This window comes from Pezoporus occidentalis, unplaced genomic scaffold, assembly GCF_034315485.1.
Source record: "Pezoporus occidentalis ecotype Australia unplaced genomic scaffold, CSIRO_AGI_Poc_V1 ctg97, whole genome shotgun sequence".
In the NCBI taxonomy this organism is placed as follows: Eukaryota; Metazoa; Chordata; class Aves; order Psittaciformes; family Psittacidae; genus Pezoporus; species Pezoporus occidentalis.
Genome location: NW_026916336.1, coordinates 1,525,243 through 1,547,666, shown reverse-complemented (window position 1 = coordinate 1,547,666; position 22,424 = coordinate 1,525,243). Strand labels below are relative to the sequence as shown.

The window sequence follows — 22,424 nt, the reverse complement described above, 5'->3', positions numbered from 1 at the left end:
CACAGCAGGCATGGGGCTGCCAGAAGCCCTCCCGGAGGCTCTTTGTGCTCTTAGCATGACTTTTTAGCCCTGTGTCCTTCCTGGATGGGTGCCTGGTGGGCATCACTGGGGGTTATGTGTGGCCTGGAGGGGTGCTTTGCCTTCTGCAAGACACTTTGAGCACTGTGATGCACTGCTGCCGCTGCCTGTGGTCTGGGGCCTTTTGCTCTGATTGCAGCTCTGGGATGTGGGGTTCTGGGGAGAAGCGAATGAGATGGGACCATGCCAGTGGCCTTCAGGTGGGGATCTGAAGGAAGTCCATCCTGATGGATGGGGCACTGCAGGAGAAGCATCCCAAACATGGCTAGTTCAGAAGGTGAAATGGGGCAAAATATGCCAGCCAGCCAGCTTTATTGCCCTTGGTGTGTCCTTTAGTGGGATGTTGGTGTGGCCCTGATTTCTGTGGCAGCTGATGACCATAATCCCATCAGGTGAGCAAGAGTGGCCCTCTGGCAAATGATGCTGCCTCCCTGTGCCTGCCCTCTGAATGAGGGCTTTTCCTGAGCTGCTTCCTCTAAAAGTGAAGCATTGCTGTTGAGACTCGGAGCAAGGCTGACAGAAGAGAAAGCTTTCTGAACAAACACAGCTGGCTTTTACCCAGCACAGCCAACTCTTTGGCCAGCTGAAAAGAAATCAGAAGAATATTGATGTATTTTCTTCTTTTTTTTTCCTTATACAAAAGTTGTCAGGCTCTTTTTCTTTGTCAGACGTTGGCTTCTGAATGCAAGTTTAAGTTTTTCAGTGGATAGCAATTGTTTATTTTGGTTATTTCCCCCCCCCCCCAAATAACCGAGGCAGTTCTCTGGATAACTCGCAGGCTCAGCTCTTTGCCTCTTGTATTTTCAAATGATTAACATTTTTTTGCTTTGCACATCATGAATATTCTATACTTGAGCTGTTACTGAGTTGTGCTAGATCAGATAAATAACATGGTGTTGCTTTTGTGGCAGACTGGATAAAGATGCAAATAATACTGACATTTACTTCACAGTTTTCTTTCTGTGATCCTCTGAGTGAGTAAACTGGATTGCTGAGATATTCATGGGAAGGAAATGAAGAAGGGTTGTCAAGATAAAAGCAAATTTCCTTAAAACATCACCAGAAGCTTCTTGGCAATTTTTTTCTGTTATTTGCTCAACTGAATAGGACCTGCTCGAAATACATTTTGCACAACTGCAAAAGAAAACTCTTGTTCCTGTGGCACTGCTGAATGGTGGGTTTTGTGCACTCTTTCACTGAGAAGCTGTGGAACTGGATGATCTTTAAGGTCCCTTCAAATCCAAACTGTTCTATGACTCTGTTTTCCTGTGCTTGGTACCTCTGCAGGGCTGCTCGTCCCACTGTAATAGCAGATGTGCTCTGGATACAGGCAGACGGCCATGACCTGAATGAGCCCTTGCTGCTTTCCCTGCCCTCAGTTTTGCCCCTCTCTTTCCTGTGTGTGCTGGGGTGCATGAACCTTGCAGGAGAGAGGGATGGGGTCATCTTTGAACCAGGTGAAGTGACTGCCTGGTTGGGGAGAGGAGCTAAGGCGGATGCTGACCCCGGGAAGGCCCGTTGAATCCTTGGCCACATCCAAAGGAGCATGAGCAGCAGGACAAGAGAGGGGATTCTGCCCCTCTACTCTGTTCTGGTGAGACCTCTCCTGCAGCCCTGCATCCAGCTCTGCAGTCCTTAGTACAGGGAAGGTATGGACTTGCGGGAGAGGGTACAGAGGAAGGTCACAGAAATCATCAGCAGGATAGAGTATCTCTCCTATGGGGAACAGATGAGAGTTGGGGTTGTTCAGCCTGGAGAAGACTCCATGGACACCTTATTGCTTCAGTTCCTAGAAGGGGCCTAAAGGAAAGATGGGGAGAGACTTTTTTGCAGGACCTGTTGTGATAGGATGAGGGATGATGGTTTTAAACTAAAAGAGGGAAGACTCAGGCTGGATGTGAAGAAAATGTTCTTTACATTGAGGGTGGTAAATACTGCGCAGGTTGCCCTGAGAGGTGGTGGGTGCACATCCCTAGAACCATTCAAGACCAGGCTGGATGTGGTTCTGAGCAACCTGATCTAGTTAAAGATGTTCCTGCTTATTGCAGGGGCTTGGAACTTAGATCAGCTTTGAAGGTCCCTTCCAACCCAAACCGATTCGATTCTATGAACCAGAGCTGCCTTGTCACAGTGCATGGGGTGGTGGCGACAGGGTGAATCCCCTTCTGGAGGGATCATTTCAGCTCCCATCTGTGCAGTGGTGACACTCCACGCTGCCAAAGGCTCACGCGCACAAGGACGTGGCCCCTGGGACAAGCACCTTCTGCTGGCAGAGACAGGGATGCTATACCCTGGGGACCCCGCTGTCTGGCGGGGAGGGAGAGCAGCCTGCGGCTCCCCTCCTCCTGGGTGCCATCTCACCTTGGGCCCCGGGGCGATGCCCTGCAAGCAGTGAGGATGCCGGAGGAAGGCAAGAGGCTGAGGAAGACCCTACATTGACTTTTATGTGGCTGCAGCGTGCTGACCCTGAGATGGGAGCAGCAGCGTTTTGGGCTGCCCGGGGGCCCGGCTCGCCGTGGCGCTGCCTGTTTGCTCCAGCTTCCTGCGGGGACAAAAGGGAGGAACCGGACCCACCCTTCAGTCCCCGGGGTGAGGGCTCTGCGTCCGCCCCACAGTGGGTTGGGGAGGTGGGGTCCCCCGAACGGGAATGATGGGGGAGGGTGACGGCGCCTGCGCTGAGCCGCCAGGGGGCGCCGTCCCCCTTCGGACAGCAGCTAGCGGCGGGCGGAGGCGGAGCGCTCCGCGGGGATTGGCGGGGTGGTGACAGAGGCGGGGCGAAGGCGGGGAGCGCCGCGGGGATTGGAGAGGCGGCGGCGAGGGGCGGGGCCGGGCGGCGGCGGGGGCCGGCTGCGGCGTGGCCGCTGCTCCACTCGCGGCGGCGATGTGACCCGGGCGGCGCGGGGAGGCGGCGCGGTTCCGGCCCCGTCCCGGCCAGACCCGACCTAGCCCGGCCCGTCCCGCGGACGCACCCCCATGCCCGCTCACGGCCGCCCGCCGGTAGCGGCTGACGCCTGCGGAGCAGACACGCGAGGAGCCCGGGGAGGCGATGGCTGCGGATCTGGTGGTGTTGCTCTGCCTGGCTGCCGCCGCGGCCGCCGTGGAAGGTGAGACGCGACCGGGACCGGGAATGGGAAAGGAGTCGGGGGTGATGCTGAGCCGCGAGTCCCAGCGCCGCGGGGAACCGGCTCCCCCGTCGCGCAGTGTGCCGCGGGCGGCAGACCGTCACGGGGCTGGCTCCCGGCGCGGTCCCTGTCCGTTTCGAGGGGCGCGGAGCTCCCCTTGGCACCGGCCGGTCCTGGCAGCCGCTTTCCCGCAGCCGGGGGGAGCCGGTGCTGGCAGCTCGGGGCTCGCCCGCAGCCGTGGGTGGCTGCGGGAAGGGGCTGGGGGTTTTCCAGCGCTCGGGGGCGGCTGTGGAAAACCCGTCCGGATCTGCGTGGGACCGGCGGCTGCTCCGGATGCTGTCCCCGGCAGAGCCCTGCCTGGGGTCGCGGTGGGGAACACCTCCAGGGGCCGTGGCTGTGTAGTAGGCTGCCTCTGGCTGTCTTCCTCCTCCCGTGCTTCCCAGCAGCACCCGTGAAAGCTTTGTGTCAAAGGAGGATGGGTGCACCTGCGATGTGGGCAAGGGGTCTCCTTTCTTTGGGATGGACTGGTCCAGGAAATGCTTGTCCCATTGGTGGGCAGATGCATGGACATCCCTTCGGCGAGGTCCGTGCTGTCGGGCTGAAGTCTTTTTTCCCCATCAACCTGCCTGGCTGTGGGACTCTGTGCACTGGGATGGTGCCCGCGGTTGAGACCCAGCCTCTGGGTGCTGGGCCTGGCAGGACAGCTAGGTCGCTCCAGGCTGGTGTTGGTGGTGCATTGCTGCTCTGGCTGGTGTGGCTTTGGAAGTATTTATTGGGTTATTGGTTTGCTTTATTTTGCTACTGCCTCCTTTGCTCCTGGTACAACACGAGCGAAGAGGCCGTGGCAGGGCTTGCCTGGTGCTTGAGCAGTATCTGTGAGTGAGGAATATTGTGTGGTCCCCCGCTTGAGGCAACAAGAAGCATGTGGCTACAGAAAGATGATGCATGGAGACTTGTGGGCTAACTGAGGTGCTGGCCTGTGTGGGGTTTGTCCCCTCTTTGGGGTGATACAGCTATTATGAGCACGGTTACAGCTGAACTGAATACTGATAGAGCTGGCTGGAGAGTGGCAGCTCAGCTCTGGGCAGCACAGAGCTGGTTCAGGAGCTGGAATGCTGCTGTGATGGTCTCCAGTGGGATGGGAGTGTTGGCCATGGTTGCCCTCTGCTCACAAGCATGCCTGCTGGGTTGTGGCAGCCAGGCCCATTTGCTGCAGCATCTACTTTCTGCCAGCTTTTGGCTGAGCCAGGCATTTGCTTTCTTATTTCTCAGGCTTCCTCCCTCGTTTCATCTCTGTATAGAAATAACTCGAGGTGGAAATGATGATGTGTTGCTTAAGCGTGATGCAAACGGGTGCATGCTTGCTTGGTCACAAAGCCGCACGTGAAGATGCCAGACCTGTTAGCAGCACTTCACTAGCTGGTGTTTGCAGCGTCAGCTGCTTGAGGTACTGCTGACATCGCGGCTGTCTGGGAGACCTCGGCTTGGTCCCTGTCTGAAAGCAGTCTCCTGGGTGATGTGTCTGTCTGTCTGTCATGCAGGGTCTTCCCCTGCTTGCCCCAAGCCATCCCTGGGAGTGTGTGCCGGGCTGGCAGAGCCAGCATCCTTGCCTGGGACTGAACCTGTTGAAGAGCAGTGTCGTTTCTACTCAGCTGAGGAAATGGCTTGGATAGTAAAGTAGTATCCTGGGGGAGACCTCAGATTAAAGGGGAAATTTTGGATGAGAAATTCCTGAGGCAAAGCAATCGAATCTGGTTTGGACTTAAGGCGACAGGCTGCTGGCATCGTTATATAAGGAAAACACCTTTTTATGGAGCTTATTTAAATCACATGGATCCTCCTGGTGCAGAGGTCACATTTGCTCGATTGAAACATGGGTTTTGCTACCTAAGCTGAAGCATTTCCTAGAGCCTGACCTACCTTAGGGTCTGGCTTTTCCCCTGGAACAACCATGAGACCGGTTTTGCCAGCAGCCCTCTCTGACAGCAAGTCAAAGCCACGGCTGGAGGATGGCTGTGCCATGGCTCCCTGTGTCCCAGATGAGCCATCCGAACAAAAAGTCTTTTTTCTGGGATGCGGGGGGGGGGGGGTAGGGGGAGAGTTGTTTGAGGGTCTGGACCCGGTCGGAGGGGGAGGAGGAGGAGGATGCAGCCGGGGTCAGGGCTGCCTGCAAACATCTCTTTATCCTCCATAAAACCTTGCTAACTCATTGCCTGCGGCACATGAACCTGGAGATAGTGGAGTTGCTTATCTGAGTTTTCTTATGGTTACTTGATTTTTACCAAATCTTGGGGCTTGGCTGGCTGCTTTCTGCTGGACACCTGGATCTTTATAGTAGTTTTAAAATCTTTTTGTGGCTTGTGAAGAGGAAGAGGGACATGAGAAGATGACAGGAAGAAATACTCCATCTCTCCCACACCCTGCAATCACTCAGGCGCCGCTCGTGTGCTCTCTCTTGTGTTAGCTGAACCAAATATAGTCACATTTAGCATATAGAGAGGATGGTAATGGGACATTGCTGTGCCTTTTAATACAGGAGTTGTTGGAATTTGAGGTGCTGGTATGTCAGTTGAGGCTGATGTCCATTTTGGTGCAGTTTCTCCACACAGGATATTTAATCTGCGTACCTGCTCACCTATCCATCATCTCTCTGCCTCATGCCTGCTCTTTTAAAAGACAGATTTTTCTCTCCATCTCCTGTATTGCTGCTTGCAGCATCACGATAAGCAAAGCAAGGGGGGAGGGAGGTGAAAAGCTTCACTCAGGGCTGGCAGATCCGGCTTAGTTTTGCTTTCTGTGCTTATGTGCTTGCTTACCTGCCTTGCCTTCGGAATCACAGCCTGGGGGAGGACCGGGGATGGAGAGTTTGCATACAGCATGTTGTCCCTGGCTCCTGCTCATTGAATGCCGCCCATCCCAGGCGCCCTCTCTCCTCCCGTTTTGGCTCGGGATGCACACATCTGTTGCAGGCATCCTTTGGGCTTCCTCTGCTTCCGTCAGGCGCCGGAGTGGTGCCTGCACCGAGCAAGCTGAGAGCCGGTGGCTGCCGCACCACCCTTCCCATCACCGCTGTCACCATGTGAGCTTCCACCTTTGGCCCAGCTGCTTCACCGGGAGCAGAGCAGTTTTCAAGGAGAAGCTAGGACCAAGTCTTCAGGAGAGATTTGCAAGTGCTGTTATCCTGCATGGGAATTTGCAAGTGCTGATATCTAGCCATTCCTTTACTCTTACTTTTTTGCACTAACTGTTTGGGAAAAAAAGAAACAAAACCTCAAGGGGAAAAACTTTATCCTTGGCATGATGAATGAGCCCAGATCTTGTTAGCCTGAAGGGAAAGCATTTTGTCAAGTCATAGAAAACTGCCCTGAGACTGCAGATACCTGTGTTGCTGGTATTTTTTTGGTTTTACTAATTGCTGGTATCTTCAGTCAATAAAAATGTGAGGTTTGTGATAAATGCATATATTTTTCTGCTCTTTCTGCTTACTGTCTCCCTATGGACACAGTGTTGCTGTCCTGTGCTCCAGAATGTTTAGTGGCCCTGTCTATTGTGGCATGAGCTGCCGGGGAAGGTTTGTAAGGTGGCCTCATCCCTACCCCAGATGCAGCTCCTAGCACAACATGACAGAGTAAAAATCTTCTGCTGGCCATAAGAATCGGAAGAAAATATTGATGCCTATGAAGCAGCCTGAATGTGTTTGGCTCTGGATCCAGACCACGGTGCTAAATAATAGATGTTTCTAGCAGAAATGGATTCTGTAAGTGAAAGAAATACTCAGATTTGGTGAAAGGGGGAAAATAGTTCCTTGGGCAATGGGAAACTCAATGCTGATCAGGTCAGCAAAGTCTTGGTCCCTAGTGCAGAAGGACTGCTGTGGGATGTAGATGAGGCCCTTAAGTCCACCATTAAACTATGTCACTAACTTGGCAGTCCTGGGGTAGAGGTTGGACTTGATGATCTTAAAGGTCTTTTCCAACCTAGTTGATTCTATGAGGCTAATGGAAGACATGCTCAGAGCAAGGCTGAGGCTTTCAGAGTGCTGCTCTTGTAATGCCTGTGGTGTGTGCTGCACCACTCCAGCTGAGATCCAGACAGCTCAAGGAGGCTTTTTATACCTCTCCCAGCTGCGGGTACGAGCTCATCATACTCTGATGTGGAAATAGCTTCATGCAGGATACCCAGACTTCTGTGATACAGCCCAAAAGACACTGCAGTGCTCCGTTCCCTCTGAACAGACACAGTTGGTATAAGCAGTCATTTAACAGCACAGGCAGGCTGAGTAAATAGTTGGGGTTGGGGGAGGGAATGTTTTCCCCAAATATTCATTAGAATTTGAAAGTGCATTTCAATTTGACCTTGTTCTCTTTCTGCAAACATTTGAGCTATCAAGCATTGCATGCTTGAATACTTGCACAAGGCAAATGTTAAGCTTGGGTATTTGCTGGGTAGTGATTTGGAAAGGCACAGCCTCAGTTGTGATGTTACAAAGCCAGAGTGCCTGTTGCTCGTGGAGGTCTACAGAGCTGGGATGATGGGAGTGGTGTGGATATCCCACATGGTAGAAGTCCACTGGTGACCGAGAGCACCTTGCAAAGTGATGCTGAGTGGTGGGGATGGCAAATGAACATGAATCCAGAAGACTTTCAGATGCATCATGGTCCACCTGTGAACACAGGGTGCTTCTGCTGGCTGGGCCTCCAGCATCCCTCCCATTTTCCCCTCTTGGTGGAGGTTGGTGTGGGAGGAGAAAGAGATGGAGTGATATCAGAGCAGCATCAAGAGAGAGCGGGGATCTTGGATGGCCCCGGGATGCCAGGCTGGTTATTGCACAGTCCAGTTTTTAGGGGCTAAAACTAGTCTTTCCAAAGGTGAGCAGCCTGAGAGGCTGCATCAGAGTGTGCAGGAGAGGGAGCAGGCACAGGGGACTGATGTGGACACCATCCAGTAGCAGGTAGAGGCAGCACAGCCCTTGTTTTGGGGACAACGAGAGCAAACTCTTGCCCAAATCAATACTACTGCTTTCCAGATAAGTGGCAGACATAGCTCCCTTCTGCACTGTAAATGTGGTTGCTCCCAGGCATAGCTGATATTTGTGGTTTGGTTTGGGTTTTCTTCTTTGCGTCACCATCCATTTTCCACAAAGTCACATCATGAGAAATGGTGAGAAAAATGTGATGTGTGTTTGTAGGAGCTGAAGGGTCTGCTTTATTTATTAATTTCTCATAACTTTTGAATTATTAAAGTGCGTTCGGCAGAGATTAACTTTCCCTGCTCAATATTTATTATTGTTTCATTTCTCTGGAAGTTGGAGCTACGAGAGCTTTGATAAATGGACTGAAAGGTTCTGTAGTTCCTCTATAGCTAATCTAAATATCCCCATATCCTTTGCTGAAAAGCTAATTTGTAATTTCCTATGGTAATGCTGCTTAGTGAGTTATAATGATACACCAGGGTCTGCTTTTCCTTCTGGTTCTCTGTTGAGGGAATAACGCTACCATTGGAAAATGGTGTGAAACCTGGAAACTGGCCATTAGTCCCTTAAATTTTTGGTCTAATGACAAAAATCCAGAAAGCATGTGGACCATATGGTCCATTTTCTTATGTCGAGGCTGGAAAGCATCCTTCTCCTGAGTTTAGTTTCTGCAGGAGGGATGGGAGTGGTGGCTGGAGCTGTGCCGGAGCTGGCACTGTGTACTGATGCCACGACCCATCTGCCCATGTGGGTTTGCATCTGTAAGCAGAGCCTGATAATGTGCAGAATCCCTGCTTCTGGAAACCTCTTCCACCACCCCAATTATAAACAAGTGTTATCAGTCTTCTGAATAATTGAAGAGGCTTTCTGTTGAATATTTAATTACAATAATATTTGGTTAGCGGGGGTTGTTGGTCTCCTTTTGTGCAGTTGAGAATTGCTGCAAGAAAACAACCTGTTAAAAGAAAATGTTGTTGTCTATGATCATTGATTTTTCTTTCTCCTTTTCTTTTTTAAGCTAATCAGTTACTTAGTTGAAATTAGTTAATTAGCTCAGCTGCATTAAGGCTCTTTGGCATTTAAACTTGATGTTTCTAAATAATTATAGTTTTGCCTGCTAAGCCCACAACCCAGGGTGACCTAATTACTATTAAAGCATACGTGCTTTGGTCTGGCTTTAATAAGTTCCTGCTGGGAGCCCTGTGGTGAAAAATCAGAGGCAACAGTTCAAAGGGGAAGGGGCCCTGCGCTGAGCCCTGGCCGAGGAAGATGACTTTCCTTTGGCCTTGCTTCTTCCAATATAAACCTGTTAAGTTTGTTTTAGGGGGGGATAGGGGGTTACAGTATTTATTTATTTATTTAAATTGGGAAATAGCCATGCCAAGTGATAAGCTCTTATTAATAAACCCTCAGGTATGCACTTGTTGTGTAGTAAGAAACACATTTAATATCTGGGGAGGCATCCAGTGGGTGTTACTGTTGTTCAAAACTGATGAAGTGTTGATTTGTTATGCAAGGAGTAAAAGTGGAGGCTGGGAATAGGTGAGAGGCTGTGGCTATCCTTTTAGCTTTTAGGCTCTTTTCTCCCATCCCACACAGGGGCTTTGTCATGATGTTAAAGGATTGTTTCATGATGTTTTCCCCAAAAAGTCCTTCTTACATTCTGCCTGTCTCTCTGATGCACTGGTACTGTGTATGCTACAACCCAGCAGCAACAGGGCACCAAGTTTTGGATTATTCAAACCTAGTGAGCATCTTCCTTGGATTGCTTTGGATGTGGCTGGGTTTTGGTGTCTTTGCTTGGCTATATATTCATGTTTTTGAGGGGAAGAGCAGCTCAGCACACTGCCCTGGTGTTTGGCATCTCTGGATGTTCTCCTCATGGCTCTGCCATCTCCTGGGGAGCCTCTTCAGTCTTGCAAAGCCCAAGACCTGTTGCAGGTACATGTCTTTGCATTCCTTTTCCTATTTTCTTTCCATTTGCAGGACAGAATACGGGGACACCCATTTTTGCCTGGCCCTGCATGCCAGTCCTGGGGCAGGGCAGGTCTTCTTCATTCTGGGCTTAACTCCAAATAGGGGGGTGCTCCTTGAGCTCCAAAACCTGGGAAAACAGGCATGTGGTGTTGGCTTTTGAGCATGAGACCAACCCCCCTGTGCCAGCTCCCTGTTGTGGGGTGCTGTGGGTGAGCTGGCAAGCAACACACAAAATGCATCTACAAGGTAAAGTGGAGGGGACCCAGGGCTGGTGTTGGTCGCCTTTCTCCTGGTGCTATAACCTATGCCATGGCTGCAGAGATGGAGCAAGGAACGGCAACAACAGAAGTTGTATGGAGGCTCTAAATTTTCTTTTATTCTTTATGCCATTGGAGGCCAGGGATGCGCCTTTGATTACCAGAGGCCTCCACTCTCTTCAGCTGCTTCCTTAGCCGCAGGGTCGGAGCGGACTCATTATCATCCTCGCCAGGGTCCTGTTCATATGAGGATAATTGCTTTTTGCTCAAAAGACATTAAATCACCATGGAAGAGGCGAAGGGGTGTGAATTACATCTTCCCCAGGAAAACCAGGAACCCAACAGAAGAGTTGAAAAGGAAGCACTGCCCTTGGGAGGCAGGAGAACCGGGCTGGCTGCGGGGGATCTGCTCCAGTCCTGTTGGGCAGCCCCCTGTCCTCTGGCTGGGGGGAGCTGGGAGGGGGATAGACTCATGTACTGGGGACAACCTGGGGCAGCTCAAAGAAATAGCTGGGTGCTGGCTTTGGTAGGTGGCTGAGCACCTTAATTTTATTGTTTTTCACCCAACACTTTCATATTTCTAAATGCCCAAGGAAGGAGATTGATGCATAGGAACAGACCATCACCTTTCCAGACATTTGAGATATACACACAGATATCATTCCCTTAGTCTATGGACCATCCCTGTAAAAGTCCATTGAGTTAATTTAATCCATGACTTTGGGCTCCATCTGTCATAACTGCCTGTTAAGGCAGGAAAGATGGTGTGTGGTGTTGGGTTGTTGTGTGCTCGAGCCAGTTCTGATTCCATCACCACTGCACTTTTCTGGTTTGAGTACCCACAGGGCCTGTTGCTGGGGTTTGAGTAGTCACAGTGCTTGTTGCAAGGGTTTTAGTACCTGCAGCACTTGTCACAGGAATGGAAGTAGCCACAGTGCCTGATGCTGGAGTCCCTTGAAATTTCCAGATGCCCAAGGAATGAGATGGACACACAGGGACAGAGCAGGAGCAAGATGCTCTCAGAGCGCTCTGTGATGCATCAGCTCTGCTTTTCATATGAAACAAATATGTTCAATATGTTCATATAGCTACTGCTGTAATGATTTTTAAGCAGTGATGTTGGGTCTTTGCATCCTTTATTGAGTGCTGGCTGCAAGTGAGCCTGAGATGCTGCGTGCCTCAGCCCGTAGGGTTTGGCTGAAGCTGTCCAGAAGCTTCATGCAAGTGGGTGGACTTCCTGGAGATGCATGGTCTTTGAGATGAGTTGCTGGTGAGGGTCTAAATCGCTTGAGCGCATCAGGCTATTGACAGAGGCACTGTGAGGTCATATATAATGGTGTTATTGTCACCAGGTACAAAACTGTAAAGGGGTAATTTCTGGATTAATAAAATATAGGAGGATCACCTCTATGCCATGTTTCCTGGGGAGGGATGGTGTGGTTCCTTGAGCCACGTGCACCGCACCAGGTAGCCTCACTCTTCCTCAGTGAAACAGAGAGAAGCCTCAGCTGTGCAGGAATTAAAGGCACTGATGCCTTTAATTTGGACCCAGTTTAGGTAGGACCTTCCCAAACTCTTCCATCACCTGGTGATGCCCCTCCAATGGATGCTGAAGCTGACCGTGCAGAGGGGAGGAGGTTGGAGGAGGCTGGTGGGAGCTGTAAGGTTGAGAGCTAATTGTGTTCAGTATCTTTACAAAAATCAGCTTTTATTATCCCTCCTTGCACTGTGCGTGGGTTATTACTGCAATGGCTGGCACCACTGCACACATGCTGGAGTCCCCTGCACTGAAAGGCTTTCTTGAAAGCCTGCTGAAAGCTATAAAAAGACGCTCATTAACTTCGACGGGCTTTGGCTGAGGCTGGAGAAAATGGGCTTCTTTGAGAAGGATGCTGCTTAGAACACCCTCCCGCTCTGCCTTTGTGTGCCAGTGCTGGGGCTGATTGGGGATGGGGAAACCCTTGCTTTTGCACAGTCTGGTTCCTAACTGTGAGGAAATGGTCTGGTTGCCTTCAACCAGTGGGATCCACTGAGCAGCATCCCAGGGCTCCTTGCTAAAGGGGCTTGGGGGGTGATGGGTGGGTACCTGCCTTCCCCTGTGCCCTGATGACCCCTGTGTTTTCTCATCCCATGCCAGGCATGGACCCTGCCGGGCTGGTGTGCAACTTGGTCGCTCCCAAATGTGATGTCTTGAGTCAGCAGCCTAGCAGATTTTTGGAGGTGGTTTGTGGCAAGGCACGTTTTTATTTATTGCTTTAAAGCTTTGCAGCGTTCAGGGGAAACTGGGATGTCTTTGAAACATTTAAAGTATTCCTAATAGGTTACCTTGAAAGCTTTCTTCAGTCTTGAATGAATCAAAGTGCAAATGTTTATAATGCGACACCCACACGGGCTGGGAGAGGAATTTTATTAAGGCAGGAGAGTCAGAAAACAATAATAATAAAACATGTTTTATGAAGTTGGTGAGAAACTTATAAACTAGGTGAAGTTTTACAGCGTATGAATTTGATACAGGCTATAAATTTGAATTCCCAGGCTGGTCCTCAGGTCTTGCTCTTTATTACCTGAAATAACATTCTCCACTTTTAATAGCTGGCTGTGGCAAAGCAAATGCGGGTTTATTTCTCTAAATGATCTGCCATGCATGTCTTATAATCAAACTTTCACCTATCCTGAAGGCTTCAGCCTTTTCCTTGAGCAGCGCAACGGCTGTTGCCAATTAGCGAATTATTGCTATTTGCTTTGCAGTGGCAGGAGGGACCTTGGAAATCCTTGTGTACATCCTCTGGTCTGGATTATTTAGCCTTTTACCAGCAGAAACTCCCTTATTGTCTGATAAGAGAGTTAGTTTTGCTAATATATCAGCAAAAAGGGTTTCAAAGATGCTCTTGATAAATCTGTGTATTGCACTAATAATCCACTGTGCTTCCAGCTCATGGCACTGCTTGTTGGGTCCCTGTACTGTCTGTGCACACACCAGCAGATTATTCCTCTTCAAAAGTATGTGATTACTAACATAAAGCGCTCTAGTTAATCACCAGATTATTCCCTTTCAAATGGGAAAGTAATTAGGGATGGCTTTTTAAATAGGCTTCCCACCCTTGGATCCGTTGGGATTAGCGTACGTGGGTGTGTAAATATTTAGTTTCCAAGGACTTTCTTATTTTTTTCCTCCCCTTCCTTGAAGAAACAGTGGTGATAAGCAATTGGAATGAGGCAGCAGCTATGCTTGGACACTTCTCCCGGTGTCTATAACATAATTGACATTAAAGATGACCCACAAAGGAAAATGAAGTTTTGCTGGTGCGATGCACCAAGCCAGCTTTTAAAACAGGGTTTCCTCAGCTTGTCTTTGAAGTTGAAGAGTGTTTTGCCTTGGGATGCTGGGATATGTGGCGTGATGGAGAGCAAGTGCAACCCAGAGACCGTAAGAGCTATGATTGAGTGTCATGGCCTTGGTTGAATCTTCTGCCTCCAGGTGCCTGCTAGGCTGGGGGGATTTTGGAGCTTGTTTCCATTCATGGAAGTATCTATCTCTTTAACATCCAAACAATTTGGACTTTTTTGCACTAAGGCGCTTGATGTTTGGATTCAAAACCATGTCTTGTTTTGAAACTTGATGCAGCATTTGCTATGTGTTTGTAAAACTGGGAAGGCAACTGAAAAAAAGCTGAAGTCAGAAGCAAAATACATAGATGCAAAAATGGGTTTAACAGAGTGATCTGGTGGAGTTGCAGTTAAAGTATCAGTTGAAACCAGTAATTGACACAACTCTCTTAGAAGTCTGCATTCCCTTGAGACCCCCAGAGCCTTTCCTAGAGCTGACACATACCCTTGCCAGGCCAGGAGAAGCCAGAACTTGTATTTCCTCATCCATCTAGCTAAGAAATCCCAAGCACTAGCGAGGCACCAGCAGAAAACCTGGCTCAGAAGAAAACCTGCACAGCCCTGAGGTTTTAGAGGTCAGGAGCAGCTCTCAGTGTGCCTGTCCTGCTGCTGGGAGGTACCTACAAGGTACTTTCGGGGCATCAGTGCTTCAAATGCTCACGAACCCGTCACTTCTCTTTCTGGCAGGGGTTATTTATTCTGGGCATTAACCCAGGGCTGCCTCTCGTGTGCCTTGGTCTTACTTTTAAAGATTGCATTTATGCTGTTCAGCTGTAATTGGCAACTTTTTGACTTTTTGTTTGCCTGCCTGCATGCTGGAAAGCCTTCAGAGGTTGTTTAGGAGGCAAGGGGAGCTTGTAGATCTAGCGCTTTTTGGTGTTTTTTTTGTTATTATATATTATTGTAATTAAAACATATTTTTAGCAGCTGAAACTCGAGCCCGTCTGGGTATTTATACAGCAAGATGTTTTGGATGAGGAATAGGCCAAGATACTCACGTGGTTGGGGCCAACGTGAAACAAAAGAATCCATTTATTATCCAGGCAGGAAATTTGTTCTTCGGGATGTTGTAGCTGCAGACATAATGATTTCATTTCCTTTGGTTCACCCAGATTAATGGCTTGTGCTCTTTTGTTTGTGTGCCTGTGTTATTTCTGCAACACGACTTCCCCTCCTGCTCCGTGCTGGCGTGTGCGAACATGTGTGCAAGTGCCCTGGGCAAAGAGGGGGGGATACGGGGTCTCTTAGGCTGGGCTGCAGTGGGCTGGTTGGGTTTTTGGGGTCAGATAGTGGAAGAGAAGAGCAAAGCCTGTGGAATCACTTGGGGTGTCCTTCCTGGCAGTGTTAGATGTCCTGGTGTGCATGCATGTCCGTGATCTTCTTCTCCTGCATCTCCTTCTGCATTCTCCTCCTGCTGTGGGCACTGGGGCAGTGAGGGATGTTTTCCAGTGAGGTTGTGATGGGATGGAGGAGGTGGAGACATTGAGACAAGCATGAGTGTTGTCCTTATGGAAGGAATGAGAGCAGCACACCTTTTCCGTGTCCGTGCTCAGGGGTGTATGTAGGTGCTGCGTACCTGGGAAATCCAGCCTTTGTGCTCTCCTAAAAACTGCACTGGGAAACAGCTCCTTTTCCTAGGGAGCCATGCTGATGTGCAGGGATGCAGGTGTCAGCTGCATGGCAATGGATGAGCTGCTCCTTCCTTGCCAGTGAGGTTGGCCTTTGATATCAAGCAGGTTCCAGCCCCTCGTGGGGCTGCTGGCCATCTGGAAACTGGTAGCACTTACACTCCTCAATTAAAAACCCCACAGGCTTGTCTTTGTGGGCTCTACAAGATCAGCAGCAGCCTTAATTGCTCCCTTTTGTGACTTCTGAGTGTTTGGCTTTCAAAAGTGATGTGACAGGCAAACAACGCCTTTGCATTGCTTCTGTCTGATCTGTCCTCATGGGTTTTGGCATAGAGCTTTTAATGTACTATGTGCAGTGCGACTGTGATCTTCTGTTCTGTATTAATCTGGAGTAACCTGGTGGAGTTGGAAATGCCCATCTGTGATGAGGACTTGAATGTGGTGCTGCCTAGGATCCATGACAGAGAAGGTTCGGTGACCATCTTGCTGCCCTGTGCTCAGCTCTTCCTCCTTTCCTTCTGTAGGTGTTTCTGATTTAAATCTGGGGAGGAAAGAGTTTTTGACACCTCTTCTGGAGGAAGCTTCCCTGCTGAAGGAAGATGCTTTTGGCTATCAATGTGCATCTGCCATTGCTCCTGACATCCTTCCATCGTCTTGGTACTTGCTTTCAATGATCCCATCTTGCATTCTTGTTGCGCCTTTGTGCTTTTGTTATGAGTTTTTGTGCCAGGAGGGGCTGGAAAGCGTGAGCCCACCATCTGAAAGCTGCAGGGAAGAGGGATAGGAAGCTTCTGGTGCCCTGCTGAGCTGTGAGTGCTTTCTCCCCACCTGCCTGCCATCCCAAATTGCTTCTGTGTCACCCAGGTGTCAGAGTTTGTGAAGATGTGACAGCTCCGTTGTGCAGAAGATGATGAGCAGTAATGAGACCCAGAGCACAACGTGCACTTAAAATGATTTATTTCAGTAAGGAAACTACAATCAGGGAGGATGGGTCAGTGTCATCAGGAGAAGAGGTTGATATGGAGATGAGTTTAGGGGGAACTTTATCATCAATGGTGCCGCTTTAAAAATGAGCAGAGCTGGTGTTGCATGAAATGGAGCTGTGCCGATCATGCTGGGACCATCCCTTGCTCACAGTGGATCTTCGGTACCTCCCTGGGATCTGGCCAGGGACTGGCAGGCTGCTGGAGGTGGCTCAAGTGGATTTCTCCTTGCTTACCTCCTTGCAACCCCATGCTTAAGTGTTTTGGTGAGGTGTCACCCATGTGTTAAGTCATCTTTACCTGTGCATTTGGGAAGGAGACCATCCTGGGGTGTGTGTAGGGAAAACAATCCCCCAACCTTGCCTTGGCACCACTCCTGGCACACAGATGGCTGTCCTCATGGTAGAGCCTTCTCCCAGCTTGCACTCGTGCAGGCACTGGAGGCAGGGGATGCTGGGCAGGCCAGCAGCCAAGCAGTGCCTCCTGCCAGCATCCTTCTCTTCCTCCTTCCTTGCCTCCCAGAGCTGGTGGGAGCTGTGGACACGCAGCAGTTCAGTCAGCTGTAGCTTGCAGGAAAAGCTTGGAGTAAGCCGAGTCCTAAGCAAAACCTTGTGATCTAAGGCTGACTTTCAGCAGTGTTCCTTTTTCCCCCTCTTCTCACAGAGTACAGATCCTGGTGGGGAGAAACCTGGGGGACATAGGGCCTCGTGCTGGCACGGCCAGGAGCAGGAGAAGGCAGGCAGCAGTTGGCCCACTGCTCCTGGCACAGTTCAGGTTATGCACCAACAGCTTATGAAGAGGGGTCCTGCAGCCCCTGCAGTGCACCCCATTAATGAAGAACACCTTCTAAAGGGGCAACTGCAGTTGATTGTAGCTGTCAGTAGTTTTAGGCAAGGGTTTAACACAGCTCCACTGGCCTGTCAGTGTCATCCTTGTGTGGATGGGTGTTTAGACACCTTGGCAAACACATTTTATTTACTCAATGGACCAGCTATCACGTGCATACGTACCTAAAGATAGCTCAGATTGATAGTAAAATTTTGGGGGACAGGATGGAGGGTAGTTACAGATCCTGGCCATTGGCTGTTTAGCCTAAATCAGAGTGGAGAAAAATAAAAAGACAGAAAAAAGTTGAGTTCCAGGCAAACCTGTAAAGCCAAGGGATGGGTTTGCAGGACATTTTGGGAAGCAGCATTTGGTTGTGGGGCCAGAGCAAAAAAAACCCATTGGGGTCTGCTCACAGGGTGCTGTGCCCTTTGTGATGGACCTGTTGGCTTTGCTACATCCCCTTTCCCTCCCTTTCCCATGTGTGTAGCTTTATGGTGGGGAGGACTTGGCAGGTGATGGGGCTGGCTTTCCACCAAGGGGGGATGCAGCGGAGCCTCCTCCACTCCCATTTGTGTCCCACCAGAGGCTTTCCCTTGCTGCCAGCAGCCCCCGTGGCGGCACAGATTTATTTCACTTTGCCTCTCGTGCTCTTTGCCTCATTTGCACTCGTGAGATGACTCCATATGGTGCAAAAACTGTAGAGCTGATGCTCGGCACGGCGGCCGGTGCTGGGAGGGAGGTGGTGCGGGAGCTGCTTCCCAACAAGCTTTTGCAGCTTCTTCCATTTGAGGTTCAATATTTCCACCTCCTCCCCTCGATGCCTGTGCTACGCTGAGGCCAGAGCCGAGTTCCACATCTCCAGTGGCAGCCAGAGCATCCCTGCATGTTTCCAGACATGCTACCCTGCCTTCCCTCCTCTCCACCCTCTGAGGCTCCCAGGGCACGATGTTCAGGATGCATCCTCATGTCAGCAGTACTGTTGCTATTGTTTGGTTATTATTTACACCTGAAAAATAATTGACTGGCCTCCCTGAAGGCTTTAGTACGTGTCGGATGCTGCATTAAAAAATACAGGATCAATCTGGCTGCCGTTATTCTATGCTGGGCTGTGCCAGCAAGCTCATTGCATGCTTGCTTCACGCTGGCTTGTCCAGAGCAGGATTTTTCTTTGCAAGCCTCTAATTTTGGTTCGGAAGGGGAGTAAACTGTTTTCTGGCTCGACCAAGCAGTCTGGCTTTGGCTGTTGGCAGTCAGGGTGTTTGTCAGGGTGAAGAGGGAGGTTTTTCTCCCAGATTTTGGTGTCTGAAACACCAAGCCCCTGGATGTGTCGGGAGATGCGCATGGGCGAAGGGATGCTGTTTGCTAAGCTTCAGTCCCCCGATGGTGCTTGCTCGCCATCTGAGCAGTCTGTCATGTTCATAGCTCATGCAGAATCCCTTTGACATTTTAAAATCAGATCTAGTAAATAGGAGCTGGACTATGCCAGGTGCATCTCTCGTCTTGAGGGCTCTTTATGGCTGGCATTTTAGATTTAGGGCTCTGCAAGATGCATGTTCTTGTAGCGAGCACGAAGCTTTTCTGGAGAACATGGTCCAAGACTGTGACTCATCCTGAATCTCTCAGGAAGGGAAATATAGGATAAATGTTTTGGGTTTTAGAGCTTTCCTCATAGGCAGTGCTATCCCACAGTAAGGCAAAATAAATCCATCAGGGAAGCAGAGCTGCATGGATAGGTCTGGTGCAGTAGTTCAGCAAAACGTCATGCACCACCAGCACAGAGACATTGCTGGAGTAGGTCTTGAAGACTGGCTTCATAGCCAAGCATGGTGCAGCTGTAAGACATGTATGAGCATACTGCTGCGGAGATCCTCAGGCAATTCCACAGGTGAATGTCCTGTGTATCCACACATGAAGACTATTCATCTTTTTAATTTATTCTAGCATGTGTAATCACGGATGATGTTGATGTTTATGGTTTCTCTGTCTTCTTAGTTGACTAATTCTGTATTTAAAGGTTATCCTTTCCAAGGGAAATCCCAGTTTCACTGAACTCATTAGGCTTCAATGGTCCTTGTCTGTGAAATCTTAAATGCTGCTCTTATTTTATTTCCTTTTAGGGGGGTTCCTTGTCTTTTCATATATAGTATGATGAAGAGCAAGTTATCCCTTCTCAAGGGAAGAGCTCCTGGCAGAATATCCTTCTCATTGAGCTCGCTCGCTTGCTTCCATTCAACCTGCCTGGAGCACACCATGTGCAACCAATGCTATACATGGCCGATGACCAAGTAGTGAGCTACAGAAAAGTAGCAGAAACATGAAGTTGCTGACATCACTATCCCATGTTTGGTTTATCCTTGCCATCCCTTAAGGTGCTGTGCTACCCCTGGGGTTTGTGGTGGGCTGGGGGACTGGATCCTCCTCACTTGCTTGACTGGTGAGATGGTTGTTCAAGTCAGCAGGTCTCTACCCAAGAGGTCCAGAATGCAAGGTGCTGTGCCCATCTGATGTTGAAACCACCTGACTGTGTGACAAGGGATAGAGTATCCTCAGGCACCCAACCTTCAGTCTTCATCTGCTTTGGCATGTGCTCCTGGGTGATGATAGTAGGGATGTCTCTTGGGATGGCTGGCTCTGTCCTGGTGGGCCAGAGCATTCCTTAAAGTGCTCTCTCGGCCCTTGTTGCTGCTTGATTTTGAGTTGCCAAACACATCTGCTCCCATCTGTAAATACTTAGGCATGGACTATGATCTGTGTGTGGATTTTGTATATCTGTGGCCTGTTTGCAATTATAAAAAGTATGATATCATCAACTGACTTTTGTCACTTACAGGAGCGAATGAGCTCCTTTATATTTGGAAAACATTGGATTACCTGTAACAAGCTGTCCTGGGATTCTCCCCTAGCATCCGATATCTGGGTTTGAGCTTGGTGGATTAAAACTTGTTCCCAGTTTTTCTGAAGTAGGTTTACAATTAAGAAAACAAAAGGTATTGAAAGCCCTATCTCCTCTCTCTTGTCTTTTTATGTGATTTAGTCCCCTTTTTCTTTTTCCCTGTGATGTGTGCTCTTTTTGTTTTGGTAATTTGCTGCTGTTTCCTTCCCTCTTCCTTATCTCTCCCTCTGCAGTTCTTTCTCTTTTCCTCTCCATTCCTCTCCCCCTCCACCTCCCCCGTGTAATTTATTTGCAGGCAGGTTGTCTCTTTGATTTACTGTCTCTCTCCTTGGTAGGATTATAATTAATGGATTGTATGGCTTCAGCTGAGCTCATCCAACACCACATACCCATGCTGGGTCAAGCCCCTTCCAAGTGTGAAAACCCAGAGGGGATGCTGGGGCTGGGTCTCTTCTGCATGGTGTGCAGGGAGGAGTGAGTGTTGGTCAGTGGGACTTATGGTCCAAACTTTACATCACCTCCTGAACTTTTTTAGCTGGTGTTAAACATGGGCTTGGTGGAGGGTCTTTCTCCTGTGCTTTGCTCTTGCCTGATATGCTGGGTTTGCCGTGTGTATGCATATACACTTCCAGAAATTCAAGCAGGTATTTTGCTGTCTGTTTTCAGGCACATCAACCAGTATATTTCAATTTGCTATATCCTGATATGGGTAGTGTTTGCTGTTTGTAATTAGAGCGTTTCATCCTGCAGTCACAGCAGGCAGCGGCTTATTGATAAAGTTGTTATATAGTTGCTGAGCAAACACCCCCAAATCTGAGCTTCATTAAGTTATTGCCTGCCCTGCTGTGATGCATCTTCATTGCATGCTGAAATCCATGCCATTGACAAGGGATCCCAGAGGAGGTCCAGGACTGTGTTGTGCAGCCACAGCTTAACGCATCCCATCACAAATTGACACAGCACACTCGTCCTCAGCTGATATGTGTATGTATAAATTCTTTCTTTTTTCCAGCCAAAAGCAGGGCTTTCTTGGCCACCACAGATGTTCTTATGCTGGCTGGTGGCCATTGATGGTAGTGTCATGGTTGAGGTGTCTTTGCAGAGCAGGCTCCTCTACCCCAAGAGGTTCATGTAGACCCCAGAGCATTGGTGGTTTCCTTTAAAACACAGGCAGAAGATGCTGGGTGTTGACTTGTTTTGTTGTTGTTTAGCACATCCTCCCCCTTCTCGACGGGTTCATTATTCAGTGGGTAATCCTTCATAACGAACCCGCAGGAGATTGATAGGGAGAGCTCGTTATGCACTTCCAGAGCAGTTTCAACATCGTTCCGTAGCAGCAAAATGCACCATTAAAGGCAGAGAGCTATGGGAATGATGGGATGTAATTAGTTGTTGCTGTAATATTTTTGATTGAAAGTATTTAGATACAGTAAGAGGCTGTTTTGGAAGCTGGTGCTCTCAGGAAACTGTTCAGAGCAGCAGCTCTTACCAAAGGAGAGAGGCTGATCCTGCTCTTACCTTGCCTACCTCTATAGCACTGTAATTAAACCATCTTGGAGATGTCATGGCATTCATGCAGTGTAGCTGCTGGCTCCTTTGTGGCATAAGGGGTGAGCAGTAGTGCTCCCTCCCAGTTAGGAGCAGGAACCAGATGGGGAGTCCTCCTGCAGAAGAGGCTTTTTGTGGGGTATGTGTGCCCAGCACCTTGCTGCCTTGGTCCCTGTGGCAAAGCCACACACATCCCATGTTCATGCTTTTTCCCAGCTTAGTCCAAGCTCAGGGTATATTGAAGCCTTGCAAGGGTGAACCTGAACCACATTATAGGATGTTGTGGTCAGAAGCAATGTCATGAAGAGCACCTGGAATTACTCAGGCAGCCTCCTGGTGTGTGCTTGAACCCCTTCATCTGTGGGAAATAGAATTAAATTCAGACTATTCCCCTGGCACCTGTGGGACTTTCTTCCCATTGACGTTGAGAGGTGTGATGCAATCATGAATTAATGGTGATGAAAGCCATGGATGCAATCTGGGCTTGGCCTGAAGTCATGACAGCCATGGGAAGGCAGAGCTTGCGGCATCATAGCAGTTAATATTATTTAGCACTAGTCTTTGTAATAAAGCATCTTGGCTCTGTTCCTTTATAGTTCCCTTTTTCTGGTAATGTCACCAAACTTGGACAGAAGCTTCCCAAGCTGTGCGCTTGCCTTGGGTTGATTTTGCTGAAGCTCCTGGGAGAGAAAGGGGAGGTAGAAGGAAAGCTTGGCATTTATGAGCATGAAATAAAGGGGAAAATATGGTG

General features: G+C 49.4%; 1 protein-coding gene across 3 annotated transcripts in view; it reads left to right on the top strand.

Annotated features, from left to right (window-relative positions):
* The first annotated feature begins 2,917 nt into the window (after positions 1–2,917).
* EPHB1 (EPH receptor B1) overlaps positions 2,918–22,424 on the top strand; it is a 77,650-nt gene continuing 58,143 nt past the window's right edge. For 2 of the 3 annotated variants that reach the window (XM_062606498.1, XM_062606499.1), the window contains exon 1: positions 2,918–3,182. In XM_062606498.1, coding sequence (XP_062462482.1) covers positions 3,125–3,182 — 58 coding nt within the window. In that variant the 5' untranslated portion in view covers positions 2,918–3,124. Of the gene's footprint in view, positions 3,183–9,370; positions 9,481–22,424 lie in introns of those variants that run through there. The other variant, XM_062606500.1, reaches the window with a different exon arrangement.